This window comes from Typopeltis vanoorti, chromosome 10, assembly GCF_054136105.1.
Source record: "Typopeltis vanoorti isolate ZY-2024b chromosome 10, IOZ_Tvanoo_1.0, whole genome shotgun sequence".
NCBI classification, from domain to species: domain Eukaryota; kingdom Metazoa; phylum Arthropoda; class Arachnida; order Uropygi; family Thelyphonidae; genus Typopeltis; species Typopeltis vanoorti.
The window spans coordinates 130,019,440-130,034,395 of record NC_143558.1 but is presented as its reverse complement, the minus strand read 5'-3'; the positions used below and the strand labels follow the sequence as shown (position 1 = coordinate 130,034,395).

Here is a 14,956-nt window from a genome sequence, read left to right as displayed (position 1 = left end):
CAGAATCTTTAAAAAATTAGTACTACTTTAAAAAAACTACAAAAATCAATAAATAAACTGGCTGATTATTTTGACCAATCAGATCACCCCATGGTCACTCCACGATTTAAAAATCAGAACAAACATGCCAGACAAGACAGTCGTTTTGATTGAGACTGCAGATTCTTTTTTTTTTTTTTTTTTTTTTTTTAATTTGAAATTCTCATGAGAAAACAAGTCAACGCAAATTTTGATGAATGTTTATGCAAAGCTGGAAGCTTCACACCCCTGGTAAGACCAAGGAAGAGAGCGTAGCAATAGTGAGCGAGCTGACACGTTTTGCAGAGAACCATCTTCAGTGTAAAAATCCATAAAAAGTGGTCAGAAGTGTTGAAGACAACACCCTAAAAGCATGCACAACAGGTACTTGAATTCGACCAATCCAGTGCAAAGCATTCAAGGCCAAGATCTGATGATTATTTGGTGTGCCATTCGACAAAAGATTCATGCATTTTTCTTCAGGAATGAGCACTCACACTAAACAAGCTGATTGTTGAAGTCAACAGTGATCTTGATCTGCACAAACATTGATGATAACACTTTATCACATGATGGGGATTTCAGTTTCAGGTACATAAAACAGCACCATGCATTAGCCTTCATAGAGTGAGAGAATGCAATTGCTTGGGGCCATCGATAACTCTGTGCATGGAAGAATATGCACCTTCCTTGTGGTGAGCAGGCTGCAATCTTAAATTGGAACAGAGCATACTGTTCCACTTTACTGCTTAAAGAATTTTACCTAGTGAAAAACTGATAGGGGATAAGGGTTTATCAGACTCGTAAATAAATTTATCCGATTTCTGAAACTTACATAATTATTTAATACCTAAGCTAACATCTACTTACCGAGGTGGTCTGATACTTGCTAAGAATATTTTCTTTAATGTACCATCTGCCAATTTCACAACAAGAGCATCAGCATACACTACTTCTATAACTTTTCCTTGAAATTCTTTGTCTTTGGCACTGACAGAAGGTCCTGGTGTATAATCTTTCCAAATCCTTAAACGCTTTTCTTTCGCTAGTCTTAAAAATTGGAAAAAAATCATATAATACAATAAATATTGCATGTATAGGTTCCATCAGCTTCACGCACGCACACAAAGGATAAAAAAAATAGCTAGAAAAGAACACATCCTGAGAATGAAAGAACTGAGGCTCAAATTACATTTAACATATAACAAACATTTACAGAGCTTTTTATATGAAACAGGATTAGTTCACTCATATGAAAGTGCAGTTTTCTTTGCATATGAATCAGCCATAGAATACATACTAATGACAGACACCGACTACTCCGAGATGGTTATAACCATCCAAATCTAGAAGAAATTAGTTTTAAAAAAAACAAGTTATTTGGTAATTTTATTTGTCATCATAAATGAATGGGAGTTATAAGTTATTTCAGAATTACATTGATAGTCAAATCACTAACAAATCTCCCATGATGATTTTAAAAAAAGTTGCAAAAACCAGAATCATCATCAAATTCCTGCCATGTACCCTCAAGGGATGTACAGGATATGATAGTACTACATGAAAAATTTACATCATTACTAACTTCCTATCGACAATTTTCCTCCAAATCAGTCTGTTACTTGTCAAGACTCCAAAATTATCAGATCTTATGTTTCTATTGTCTAAGGCACTTTACCGTATCAATCCACCTATATCTTGGTCTTCCTCTGGGTCATTTTTCTGCCAACCTTGCAGAGAACACTTGTTTTGCCAATCTTTCCTCGCTCATTCTATCTAAGTGACCATACCACTAGAGATTAACTCTGCTAAGGCATTCCTGGATGTTGACAATGTGAAGTTCTTTCCTAATATCCTCGTTTTTAATATGATATTGCCATTGATGCCATCTGTTCACACCTATAATCTTTCTCAGGACTCTCATATCTGCAGTCTCTAGTCTTTGGTCAAGTGTTTTACTTCTGACCCAGCTCTCAGATCCATAAGTTAAAATTGGTTTGAACACAGTCTTATATACAGCTAATTTAGTGTTCCGACTAATTTCTTTCTTATTCCATATGAATTTATTCAATTGACTTCCCACGATACCAGCTTTGCTGATTCTGTTGTCTATTTCTATATTTAGTTTACCATCTTCAGTAAAAATTGTGCCTAAGTAGCTGAAATGTTTTACTTGTTCCACAGGTTCTCCATTCACAACACAGTTGACATTTTCAATGATTCTGCCTATTTTCATTGTCTTTGTCTTTATATTGCTGACCTTCATACCATATCTATTACAACAGCTATTCAATTTAGTCAGAGAATCTTGCAGACTTGTAGCGGATTTATTTAGAAGTATAACATCATCCGCATAAAGCAAAGAGCTGACATTAACATCTCCAATCTTGATATCAGGTTTAATACCACATTCCTTCATAATGTGATCCATATAGATGATGAATTAACACAGGGGATAATGTACATCCTTGTCTCACAACAGATTTAACATTAAACCATCTTCCTGTACTTCCTTGAATTCTAACTACTGACTTACAACTCAAATAAAGACTAAGTATTGCTTGATATAATATATTATTAGACATATGAAGAGCCAAAGGCTTCAATTCGGCGACATATAACTTGTTTAAGTTAAGGGATATATATCCCATATCGTTTCTTTGCCGAATATAGTAGAAACTATATAAAGTTCGGCGATTCCAAGCGTAAGCAAACACCTGGATACTGGAGCAACTGACCCTTAAGGTAGTGCAAGCTGAGGCAACTCATGTCTAAGGTGGAGCATTTAAGTTAAGGGATATATATCCCTTAACTTAAATGCTCCACCTTAGACATGAGTTGCCTCAGCTTGCACTACCTTAATATCCCTTAATTTAAATGCTCCACCTTAGACATGAGTTGACTCAGCTTGCACTACCTTAAGGATCAGTTGCTGCAGTATCCAGGTATTTGCTTACACTTGGAATCGCCGAACTTTATATAGTTTCTACTATATTCGGCATGAAACTCTTTGAGTTAATTATTCGGCTAAGAAACGATATGGGATATATATCCCTTAACTTAAATGCTCCACCTTAGACATGAGTTGCCTCAGCTTGCACTACCTTAATATCCCTTAATTTAAATGCTCCACCTTAGACATGAGTTGACTCAGCTTGCACTACCTTAAGGATCAGTTGCTGCAGTATCCAGGTATTTGCTTACACTTGGAATCGCCGAACTTTATATAGTTTCTACTATATTCGGCATGAAACTCTTTGAGTTAATTATTCGGCTAAGAAACGATATGGGATATATATCCCTTAACTTAAATGCTCCACCTTAGACATGAGTTGCCTCAGCTTGCACTACCTTAAGGGTCAGTTGCTGCAGTATCCAGGTATTTGCTTACGCTTGGAATTGCGGAACTTTATATAGTTTCTACTATATTCGGCTAAGAAACAATATGGCTTGATATAATGCCCCATTGACACCATATAACCATATCGTATTGAATAACTTCTCTCCTGGCACCTTGTCGTATGCCTTTTCCAAATCGACAAAACTTAAATACAGATCTTTGTTATATTCCCATGATTTCTCAACTATTTGTCGTAAAGTTCTGATCCTGACAGCTACTATTTGGCTTGAATCCAGCTTGTTCTTCACAAAGCTTTTCTGCCACAATTCTCTTCAACCATTTCTCAAGATACTTGCATAAATCTTACCAGGAACATTCAGTAGGGAAATACCTATGCAATTCTCATATTCAGTTTTATTTCCCTTTTTATATATGGGTACTACGAGAGCTCTGCTTCAATCATCGGGAATTTGAACCTCTGTCCAGGCTTTCTGCACTATGCAGTGCAGCCACTGTAAGACTTTTATACCACAATACTTCAGCATTTCTGATCGAATATCATCTACTCCTGCTGCCTTTCCACATTTCAAGCCTTTGATGGCTTTTTCTACTTCAGGTATGGATATGTACTCCTGACTGTATGCCTGTTGAGTGTTTTTTTTTTTTTTTTTTTTTTTTATCACTGCTTGTTTCGTTTAGCAATTTTTCGAAGTAATTACTCCATACTTCAAGTATATAGTTTTCTCCTGTTTTCATGTCACCTTTAACACCCTTAACTCCTTTTACAGCACTTTCTTCCATTTCTATGCTTCTTCAACAACCTCCAGAAATATTTTACCACCTTCTTGATATTTATTTTCTATGTTCTTGACAAAGTCCTCCCATGACTTTTATTTAGCTAGTTTTACATAGTGTTTAACTTTCTTACATTTGTCTCTATGTTCTCTAAGAGCACAAACTGACTTGTTTGCCAGGAACTTTTGATATGCTTTCTTATTTTCCTTCGCTGCCTCTTTAACTTCCTGTGTCCACCATGGAGTTCTGATTTTTCTATCCTTGCAGATAACTTCACCACATGCCTCTCTAGCTGAAGCAATCAGGGTTTTCTTCAAGGTTTGCTACTGAATCTCCAAGGTTTGGTTCTTGTTCTCAAACTCTTTCATTTTTACTTCAATAATCTTTGTGTATTTTAGTCTACAGTTCACATCTGAGAGCTGTTCAACTTTTATTTTCTTTAAAACTTTCTTATATTTATTCTTTTCAATATGAAATTTAATTTTATCCTGCTCAAGAATAAATAATGATCACTTCCAATTTCAAATCCTCTGTACACTTTGGTGTACTGTACCAGGGAGAAAACATCACTATCAACAATAACATAGTCAGCGAGACTTTTCTTATTCCTTGCCTCTTCTCTCCATGTGAATTTGTGCACATTTCTATGTTGGAACATGGTGTTAGTGATAACCAGTCCATGTCCTGAGCAGAAATCAACAGATATTTGCCATTATTATTAGCTTTGCTCTTTCCTCCAAATTTTCCCAAAATATTTTTGTATGCCTGACAATCATTTCCTACTCTGCTATTTAGATTCCCAACAAGGACCAACTTTTCCTTTTTCATTGTGTCAGTTGCTTTTTCTAAAGCATCAAAAAATTCCTCCACTTCTACCTTCTGTGGGACCATAGGCACAAACAAGTCTCATTGTACAGTTCCCCATTCTCATATTTGCCCACATTACTCTACTTGAGAGTGCCTGCCATTCAAGAAGATTAGCCTCGCATTTTGTGTTGAATACTATGGCTACTCCTTTTTCTTGATTGTCATTGCCTGAATATAACATTTTGTATTTATTGCTCAGAAATATCTCACCAGTTTTTGTCTTTTTTTTTGTTTCAGTTACCCCTATTATGTCGATCTGGTACTTATCTAATTCCTCAGCTAGCTCCATGTCTTTGCGTTCAGACTGCTTATGTTGATAGTACCGATCTTTAACTCTAGTGATGTTGAGTTGGGTGCGTTTTCAGATTTGTTCCAGTAGCTGACTTTTTGCTGTTTGCCCTGCTTCCATGGCGAAAACAATGGGGGCCTTGTTTAACCGGGCGACACTCCAGCTTGCACAAAATTTTGTCATGTTGTTCCATCATTTTGTATTTTGGTTTAAGCCAATAAGAATACAATTTGGTCGGCTAAATCCCAAATTGCCAGCCCATCCTCGTTCGTTCAGTATCCAGGTAGATACCCAACAGGGTGCACCACGAGTAGGTGAGTATTGGACATTAGGTCAGAAGCCCTGGTCGGTTCTCCGCATTCCTTTAAAGGCTATTTGGAGGTCTCCTCTCAGTTATACAGCTTTGACCCTTAAGCACCCCTAATCCAGAGGATCAAATTGCAGATGATTGCAATAGAGCTCCCAGAGTTTATATCTATAAAAAGGGGAATAAAGATGAATGTGAGAATTACAGTAGAATTTCTAAGTTTTCAGGGAAATTTATACAAGCATGCCTGAGAAGGTTCTAAGAAAAATTGGAGAAAGAAACGAAAAAATGAAAAATAAGCTTTTAGAAGAACAAGCTGCATTTAGACCAGATAGAGGTTGCAGGAATCATATTTTAACTTTACAACAAATAGAGAAATCACATGAAAAACGACGATATATACTTCAAGTTTTTTAGATTACAAAAATGCATACGACAAGGTGCCCTGAGAAAAGCTTTTCAAAACTTCATAATTATATGAGGTAAATGGAACATTGTACACAGCAATACACAGTCTAAATTTAAGTTTGAAATGAAGGAAATACAGAAAGATGGTTTTGATGCAAATTCAGGTGTAAGACAAAGGTGCATACTATTTCCAATCTTATTATCTATTTGAATCATATTATGACATAAGTGACATTAAACTTGACAGATTAAACTTATATCTTTACTTTATGCAGATGTTATATTCCTAAACAAATCCAATGCAAGACTCCAGGATTCTCTAACTAAATCGAATAACAGCTGTAACAAATTCTGGCATGAAAATTAGCAATTAAAAAACCAAAACTATGAAAATAGGAAGGAACATAGAAAACTTCAGCTGCATTCTCAATGGAGAACCTATAAAACCAGTAATAATTTCAGCTATTTAGGCATAGTTTTAAGTGAAGATGCAAAATTAAATTCAAAACAGACAACAGAATATAAGCAAATCTGGTATTGTAGGGAGCCAGTTGAATAAATTTATAAGGAATAAGAGGGAGATTAGCCAAAACAATATTCCAGCAGTATACAAGACAGCATTCAAACAACTATTAAGTTATGGATCTAAGAACTGGGTAAGAAATAAAACTATTGAATAGAGACCATGTATGAGAGCTCTGAGAAAAATTAGGAGCCTTAACTCATGTCATCAGTGGTAGAATTACATTAAAAATGATGATATTACAAAGGAATTCTATACTGTTAGCATTCAAGAATGTGTGAGCAGGGCCAATTTAAGATAGTATAGTGGCTTGAACAGAATGGGAGAGTGGGTTAGAGAACAGAATGGGTTAGGTGTTTGATGCCATGATGCCATGAAAAAAAAAAAAAAAAAAAGGGGGCAAAAAGAAGATCATGGTCTAGATCAATGGTTCTCAACCTTTTTTCCACTTATGTACCCCTTTTAAACCCATTTCTATAAATTGTACCCATTTTTAAAATAGCTGTTTTTAAATACTGACACTTTTGTTCGGTGCCTATCTTAATGTAAAATAATGGAAATGAGATAATGAGTTGGGAAACAGTCTGGCTATGGATGTATTTATATTTTTGGAGAAGTTCTAGAAACATCACAAATGGAACTCAGTAGAAGATTGTTCTGGAAAGGAGGATGGGTGACAAAAGTGACGCATGAACTGTGCATAATGATTGGTAGAAGACTGGTTTGAGGAAGAGGTTCATAGCCATGCGATCACCAATCACCATTCACTAATGTGAGCTAGTCTTGAAGTGTCTCCATTAGCAGTGATTCAAACTTAACATTTATTGTCCCATAACTAACGTTTTGCATTTTGTTTACTTCACTTGTTTTTCCGACATTACTGATTATTTTTCGTGTACTCCTGAAAGGCCCAAAACTAATCATTATGTCAGGTACCCCTGGGGGTACGCATACCACTGGCTGGGAACCGATGAAAGCATGAAAGATGCATGAAAAGTTAGATATGACAATATTGGAGTGCTGACAAGTAATAAGCTTTGGGGAAAAATTGTTGATAGATTAGTAACAATGTAAATGTAATCCAGTCACAGTAACCTGTGCACTCCATGAAAGTGCATATCAGGAAAAATTATGATGACCTGAATGTGAGAATGAGAAATTTCTCTATTATGCATTCCATAAAATTTGAACAAGGATATTTGTGAAGATACTAAATCATGAAAGAAAAACCTGGAGAAGAACAAGGTGGGTTCAAGTTAAATAGAGGTTGTTGGAATCAGATTTTTACTTAACAAATAACTGAGAAATTACAGAAATGTAACAAGGGTCTGCGCTAAGGTTAGATGAATTTTGTGGCTTTGTAAAGATGTATTTATGAAATATTTTCATAATTTTATAGATCTGAAGGGGGGGGGGGGCATACAAGGTGCCCAGGGGAAAGCTTTTCAAACTGCTGCAATTGTGTGGAATAAATGGAACATTATACAGAGTAACATAGTCTACATTTAAGTAGTAAGTCAGAAGTCAGTATTGAAGGATGTACAGAAGCTAGTTTGATGTAAAATTAATGCAAGAAAAGGATGCTGAACAGTATCTCGACTGTTATTAATTGTATATATGGATCCCATTATGAAAGAGGCATTAAACATAATATCAGAATATAAGATATCAAACTTACATCTTTTGCTTTATACAATGATGTATAAAGATGTAATCCTAAGCAAATATCTAGTACAAGACTACAGAATCCTTTAACTAAATTGAATGACAAATCTAACAAATTAGGCATGAAAACCAGCAATTAAAAAGACCAAAAATATGCAGGAATATGAAAAGATTCAACTGCATTCTCAATTGAGAACCATTACCACAAGTAAAATATTTTAGCTATTTTGACAAAAAAAAAAGTGAAAAAGGCAAATTAATTATGAACAACAATCAACAAGAACTATAAATAAAATAAGCAATATACAAGACAATGTTAAAACAGATTGTACTTTATAAATCTGAAAGTTGGATTAATTAAAAATAAAATGATTGATGGAAGAATACAGACCATAGATGTGGAGGTTCTGAGAAAAATTAGAGGCCTGATGGCATCAAAGGCAGACTTTATTAAAAATGAAGATTTTTTACGAAGGAACTCTGCACTGTTAGCATTCAAGAATGTGTGAGCAGGACCAATCTAAGATGGTATGGTCACTTAAACAGAATGGGATAGGAAAGAGTAGCAAAACAAAATGTTCTTTGCCAGGTTGGCAAGGGAAAAAAAAAAAAACTTGGAGGAAGATCAAGACCTAGGTGGATTGATGCAGTCAGAAATTCAAGGCAAGTTCATAAATATTTGCATTTAATCAAACATGAATGCAATTTTTGATGATGACAGTATTTGCTCTCAAATTACTTTGGACAATATAAAGGATAATTTCCATATTGTAACTTATATATAATCCATACCTTTCAGCAGCTCTTAATTTTTCAGCTCCTGTAGAAACAAACGTAATACTCCAATCAACACACCTTGCAAATCCTTCTTTTAGAAGTAATTCTGTTATGTTTCCATTCTATTGAAAAACAACAAAAATTACAGAATTTAGTTTACAATACAAGAGCATACTTATAATTGAAAAAGAAATACATCTATTTTCTAGGTTGGACACAAAAAAACATTAGACATGTAAAATTCACTGTATTATGTTAGAAACTCTATACAAGCATTTAGTGTTGTATGCCAGCAATATAAACACTGATCTATGGATTGGTTTCCAATGAGAATGGAGCAATGGTTATTTCATTACCAATTAAACTCTCTCTTTAATTTTTTTTTAATTTCCCCTACATCCAGCTCTATTTGCTTAGAATAACTGACCCCCCCCTTAGAAATTTCAAGTCACTTAACAGAAAAGTTATCGAACCCAAATCTCAAACTGCACTGCTAGGGTTCCAACCATATCAGAGACAAGGGGCAAGTGAATTTTCAGCTTCATTTTAAATGCATTCAAAATATAAATCTTCTTTGAATTATTTACACTTTTTCATTTTAAAACAGTACCTGATACACTGTCAAGTTCGTCGATCAACATGTGGCTACCATCTAATTTATTAAAGAAGTTTTATTATTTTATTTTCCAGAGAACTGGAAATAAAACTGCTGGATCGGAAATTTTTAATTTACAGCATTTTCCTCAAAAGACAGTCATTAAAACCTCAACCTGCCATATTTCACAACATAATTGATAACTTTTAAATGTTTTCCTTTCTATATGCAAGACTTCGTAAATGGTTGCTATTGAGTTCGAAAAATCCTCTCATTTCTCTCACAACAATATACAGTGTTCTCATTCAAATGCTTCACTACATGTCACACTTTTGGTTTCAGCGAGGAAACAAGAAAAATGAGGCACGATTACATTATAGTTAAGATGCTTAACTTGCAAACAGTAAAGCGCGTACTTTAAATGTATAATAAAACATGTTTTTCATATCATGAATACATTTGAAATAAATTACAAATATCTTTTACAATAAATAAATTTTTAATCAAATCAATGCATTCATTTAATTCAATATTAACTTTATACATATGTAAGTATGCACAATATACATAATAAATGATCTACTGTTTAAAAAAGAAAACTAATTGTACTTTTCTCATAATATAAATCAATAATTATAAAGACAAAAATTAAAATTTACACAATCTAATTAAATACTGTGTTACAATTATACATTTTATTCTTCAAACACCTTTGACTCTTACACAGATGCACAAATGTAATATAGGATTGTCCTAAACTTATTTTCACAGCTCACAAAGTGAATTAACTTGGTATAATAAAATGCTTGAAAATTTTATTATTTAACTTACTGTTATTTAAAAAAATTACAATATCTTGCAAAGATGACTCAAAGACTGAATCATGTGACAGATTGCATCAGGAAAAGTAAGTGTGTGGCTCCACATTGTGTGGCTCCACATTAAGTACTACCAACTTTCTTGTTTTCATGAATTTTATTATTGGTCTTTCAAATTAAATTGTTTATGGATAGTTTATAAATTCACCCTTCATCTTGAACAATAAAACTAAGCAAAACACAAACTGAGTTGTGTTGAACATTTTAAACCCACATATATCTGTATAATTACGTATAATGTACAGTGAGAATTACTTGCAGCAGCAATTTTAACAACTAGACATATCTGACATGAGCAATGTGCAAGGGAGGCACAGGAATGGAGTTGGTAGTGTGTAGGATATCTACTATCTCGCAATATCTGCTTATCTTACATTAATTTTTTTAGTGGTGGCCAAATTTGATAAATTAAATAAAAAAAAGGACTTTTTTTTTATTATTATTTATCATGTAGTTAAACATTTCCAAAAATGTATAGCAGAAAAATGCACTATTTCTTGTAATAATTAGAAATGTTTATATAAGAAAGCTGTTACTTATGGCCGATTGAAAACTTTTTGATTCTGTTATTTTATTTTAAAAAAAAAGAAACTTGCCTCTAGTGTATTTTTTTTTAATTTCTTTAACATGGACTTTAAGAGAAGAAATCATTGAACTTTCTCTGACGACATTTTCATGGCACTGAAAATGTTAAGATTGCTGACTTGTTTACAAGGGCCTTTCATCTCCCTGCCATGTTGATTATCGCACAGTAGTGCGCTTGCGCAATCATCATACTTCCACAGAGGAAGTTGTGTTATATCTTCGTAATCTTGTTATATCGTTGTTCCTCTCTAATTTCTTATTTTTTATACTTCATTAACCTCTATTATTCTTTCTTGTGTGTGTAGCAACTAGATTCTACCTAGGGATATTTCCTCTTCAGATACTGGCAAATTTGTATTTATATCGTGCCAGCAAGTATCCTATAACAGGAATTTATTCAAGTTCAGGGAAATATTCCTAGATTCATTGGCATACACTCTAACACACACTTAAATAGATATCAGTACTTTGCAGTTATGACCAATGATCTATTACTTAAACATATATATCTAAAATTTCTCCCGCTATGGTTCGAATTTTATAAGTGGTAATTTGATATCTCGAATTCAGGCATGACTCAGGCATATGCAATAAAACATGTTTATTGGAACTAAATGACAATTACAACTAAATTAAATCAAATTACTAAAATTTCTAAATCTCTTGCTAAGTTAAATCTCATACTAAGATAATTAAACAATTCTAAATTAATCAAGTTCACCTAGACCGATCAAATTGTTAATGACACAGAACAACAGAAAGCAATGACTATATTACACTAAATTAAGATTCTCTCATGCATGCTATTCATAGAGTACATACCATACAACTTGTTGCTTTCTCAGTTAAGGTTATCTACTAAACAAAATACACTTATTACTTCAGTCACATACAATTAGATTTGTTCCTGACAATTCCTTGTCTAACAGAATCTGCTGTCTCAAATACGAAATCTTATCCAAGTTCTCTAAAGGATTGTCCACATTACTTAATCAAACATAAATTTCAATTTTCTATCACTTCTGTAACATACGTTACCCAGTTCTTTCCGAAGGTCTATTAACTACCACATGTTGTTCTGGTCATCCTTCGATCGGCTGTCTCAGCGCCTGGCTTTTGGCTACGTCGTCCTTTCTACTGCTGCCGGACTCTAGCTATTTTCTTCTGAGACTGAGGGCAATCTCTGCTCCTTTCCAATGGGACACCCAGCAACTGGCACGATTTCTGCACAGTCTGATGATTCACATACGGCTCTGCGTGGAATCTTGTTCAGCATAATCAGGAAAACGGCCCGCTGTACAACATCATGGAACCCTGGCTTGTCCTTTCTCTGACAACCGGTCAAGAATCCTCGAAATGAAATCCGGAACAAAAAGCCTTGCAATATGGCACGCATTGCCTTATATTCTATGTTCTAGCACCCTCTTTTTGCTGTGCTCTTTTTTTCGCACGACGCTTAGTTTTAAAGCCCTTAAGATGATCCTTACTCTTCCTATTGCTGTTAGATGCTGTCTTCGAGGAAAGCACGCTTACAATATTTTCCACGTACGCTGTAGCCTCTGGCATTACGACCAATACGTGCGTTTCAGAAGTGACCTTTGCACTGTTACACACTTACTGGCTGGCAATTTACATTATTTGAGATAGCTTAATAGGACACAAATTTAACCTATTATTTCTTTTACATAGAATCATTAATCTGACATAATTCTCTAGTTTATCTCATTTTTGACTACAAATATTTCTAAAACAATTGACATATTAATACGCATTCTCTTATACAACAAACAAGGTCTTGTTACTTTCTGCTGGTGTGCAGGTATTATCTAAAATTAGTTAGAATTTTTATGTTAGATTCTGAATGAACAACTTCTTAGAAAATCCTTCATTCAGGATCTAACAGTTGAATGAGTGCGAGAGAGAGAGAAAAATAGAACAGCTATTGCATTCATTTGAATGCAGAGAAAGAGAATGTTTAAGAGAGGTAGCTTGAAGTTTTAAGGAGAAAATAGTTTTAAGGGAATTTTTGAAGCCAAAAAGAGGTGGATAAGAGTGTTATGAGGGGAACAAATAGTTATCCCAAAATTAACAGTATTTTCAGTAAAATTAGCTTTACTTCATCTTTCTTTATATGAAGTAAATTTATGACAGATAAAAGTGATTATACAGTCTCTCCCAAAGCAAAGGACAGTTCCTTTTTGATATAGTATGCAGAAAGCGTATTCCATAACCCTTAAGAAATGAACTTTTTGTATTTAAGGATAATGATGAACTTTAAAATTATCTTCATATTCTAAAAAAATAGGAAAGGAACTGATGCTCCAAAGAAGATATGAAAGAAATATGTTGTTGTTTTTTTTTGAGAAAGATTGTGCAAAAATTTATTTTTTTGTTTTAGAAGAAAAATAGGTATGAGTTAAGAAATTTATATTTTATGGCCATTAATGAGAGTTGAAGGAAGTGTATGTTATGAGTTTAAAGATTATGCATTCTCACAAAATCCTGTGATTTTGAGGAGGAGAAAACTTATGTAATGTTTATGTTCTGTTATTATTTTGGAATTTTCTTTGTCTCCTACTCAATCTCTTAATCTAACATAATAACAATATCCTGGGTATGAACAGTAGTATTAATCAACTATTTCTCTTTGAAATAGTTGATTCTCAAAAAGAAAGTGGAAATACACATATAAAACAGTATGTCAACCACCTAGATGGAGATGATGCATAATGATTGTGAGAATTAAAGAATGTATTACTTTCTCATGCTTTACATTTTTCAGGAAATGCAACATATAAAATATTAATCAAATAACTTTAATCAATACCTTCCTATGTTTTGAAAATGTTATGTTGCTATCTTCTGGGAACACAAAACTATGATATGTGCATGCAGGCACTAACAACGAGCAAATGAGGATGAAGAAGGCAACTTAATTTGCTCCTAAAGGTGCTTCCTAGCAGGTTAAATTGGGTTGTCTTGGCTGTTGGGCTGATGTTCTAAGAATGCAAGCTTCCTAAATTTGAGGCAATCTCATGCACCCAAATATGTTGAGGTTTGGAAAGTTTTCTTTTAGAGCTGAGGCCGATTCCAGGAATAATCTTTCATAATTATATTTGCTGTGGTGTAGTATAGTGGCTTTCTTCCAGCATATTCTGTGGTGGGTATCTAGTGCATGATCAGAAAGTCCTGAAGGGCTGTATTTGTGAAACTGGATGTAGTCTTCGTGTTCAGATATCCTGATATTAGCTGTCCTGCTGTTTGGCCTGGTAGGATAGTTTACTACACTTTACTTAAAATACTTTACTTCACTTAAGCCACTTTACTACACCGCTCTTCTATGTGAACAGCTTGCCACCGCCTGCATTCTCCTGGCTGATACCAACGAAGCTATTAGTGCATTAGAGAGGAGTTTCCACTATGCTGAACGACGACCTTTGGGCTATCCTCTCCAATGTCTCGACTGCTTCAGCAGAGAAAGAATTTAATAAAATACAATGTCGGCACATTAAAAAATTTAGAAGTATGAAAAAGAACTCTGCCTCTGAACCCCAACTACTGCTCAACACATAATAAACCTATCCTCCCTTACCCAGAAGCCTGACGCACCCAGCGCACTTGCACGTGGCCACAACTTTGCCTTAGCGTAAAAAAAAAAAAAAAAACCTTCTGAAGAAATAATGAAACAAGTCGAACATTTTATCTGCAACCTTCCCAACAATATTACACTGGATGTAGCTGGTGTTCTCACCAAAGCTAAACCACCAAAAACCAACCTACCTAAAGAAGAATTAAAAGCTCTATGCAAGAAATGAAAAATAACAGCAAAATAATAATCACCAAAGCAGATAAGGGAAATGCCACTATGGTTTCTCTACCAAACTGAACACACAGGTAAGCTTACTTCTT

The 14,956-nt window shown here is 34.3% G+C and overlaps 1 protein-coding gene across 1 annotated transcript in view; it reads right to left on the bottom strand.

The window, feature by feature from the left end:
• Tudor-SN (Staphylococcal nuclease domain-containing protein 1) overlaps window positions 1-14,956 on the bottom strand; it is a 271,338-nt gene that overhangs the window by 159,739 nt on the left and 96,643 nt on the right. Inside the window, exons 7-8 of the mRNA XM_090399685.1 lie at window positions 9,005-9,111; window positions 889-1,068 (exon numbers count right to left, since the gene is read on the bottom strand). Of these exons, the coding sequence (XP_090255811.1) occupies window positions 889-1,068; window positions 9,005-9,111 (287 nt within the window). The remainder of the gene's footprint in view (window positions 1-888; window positions 1,069-9,004; window positions 9,112-14,956) is intronic.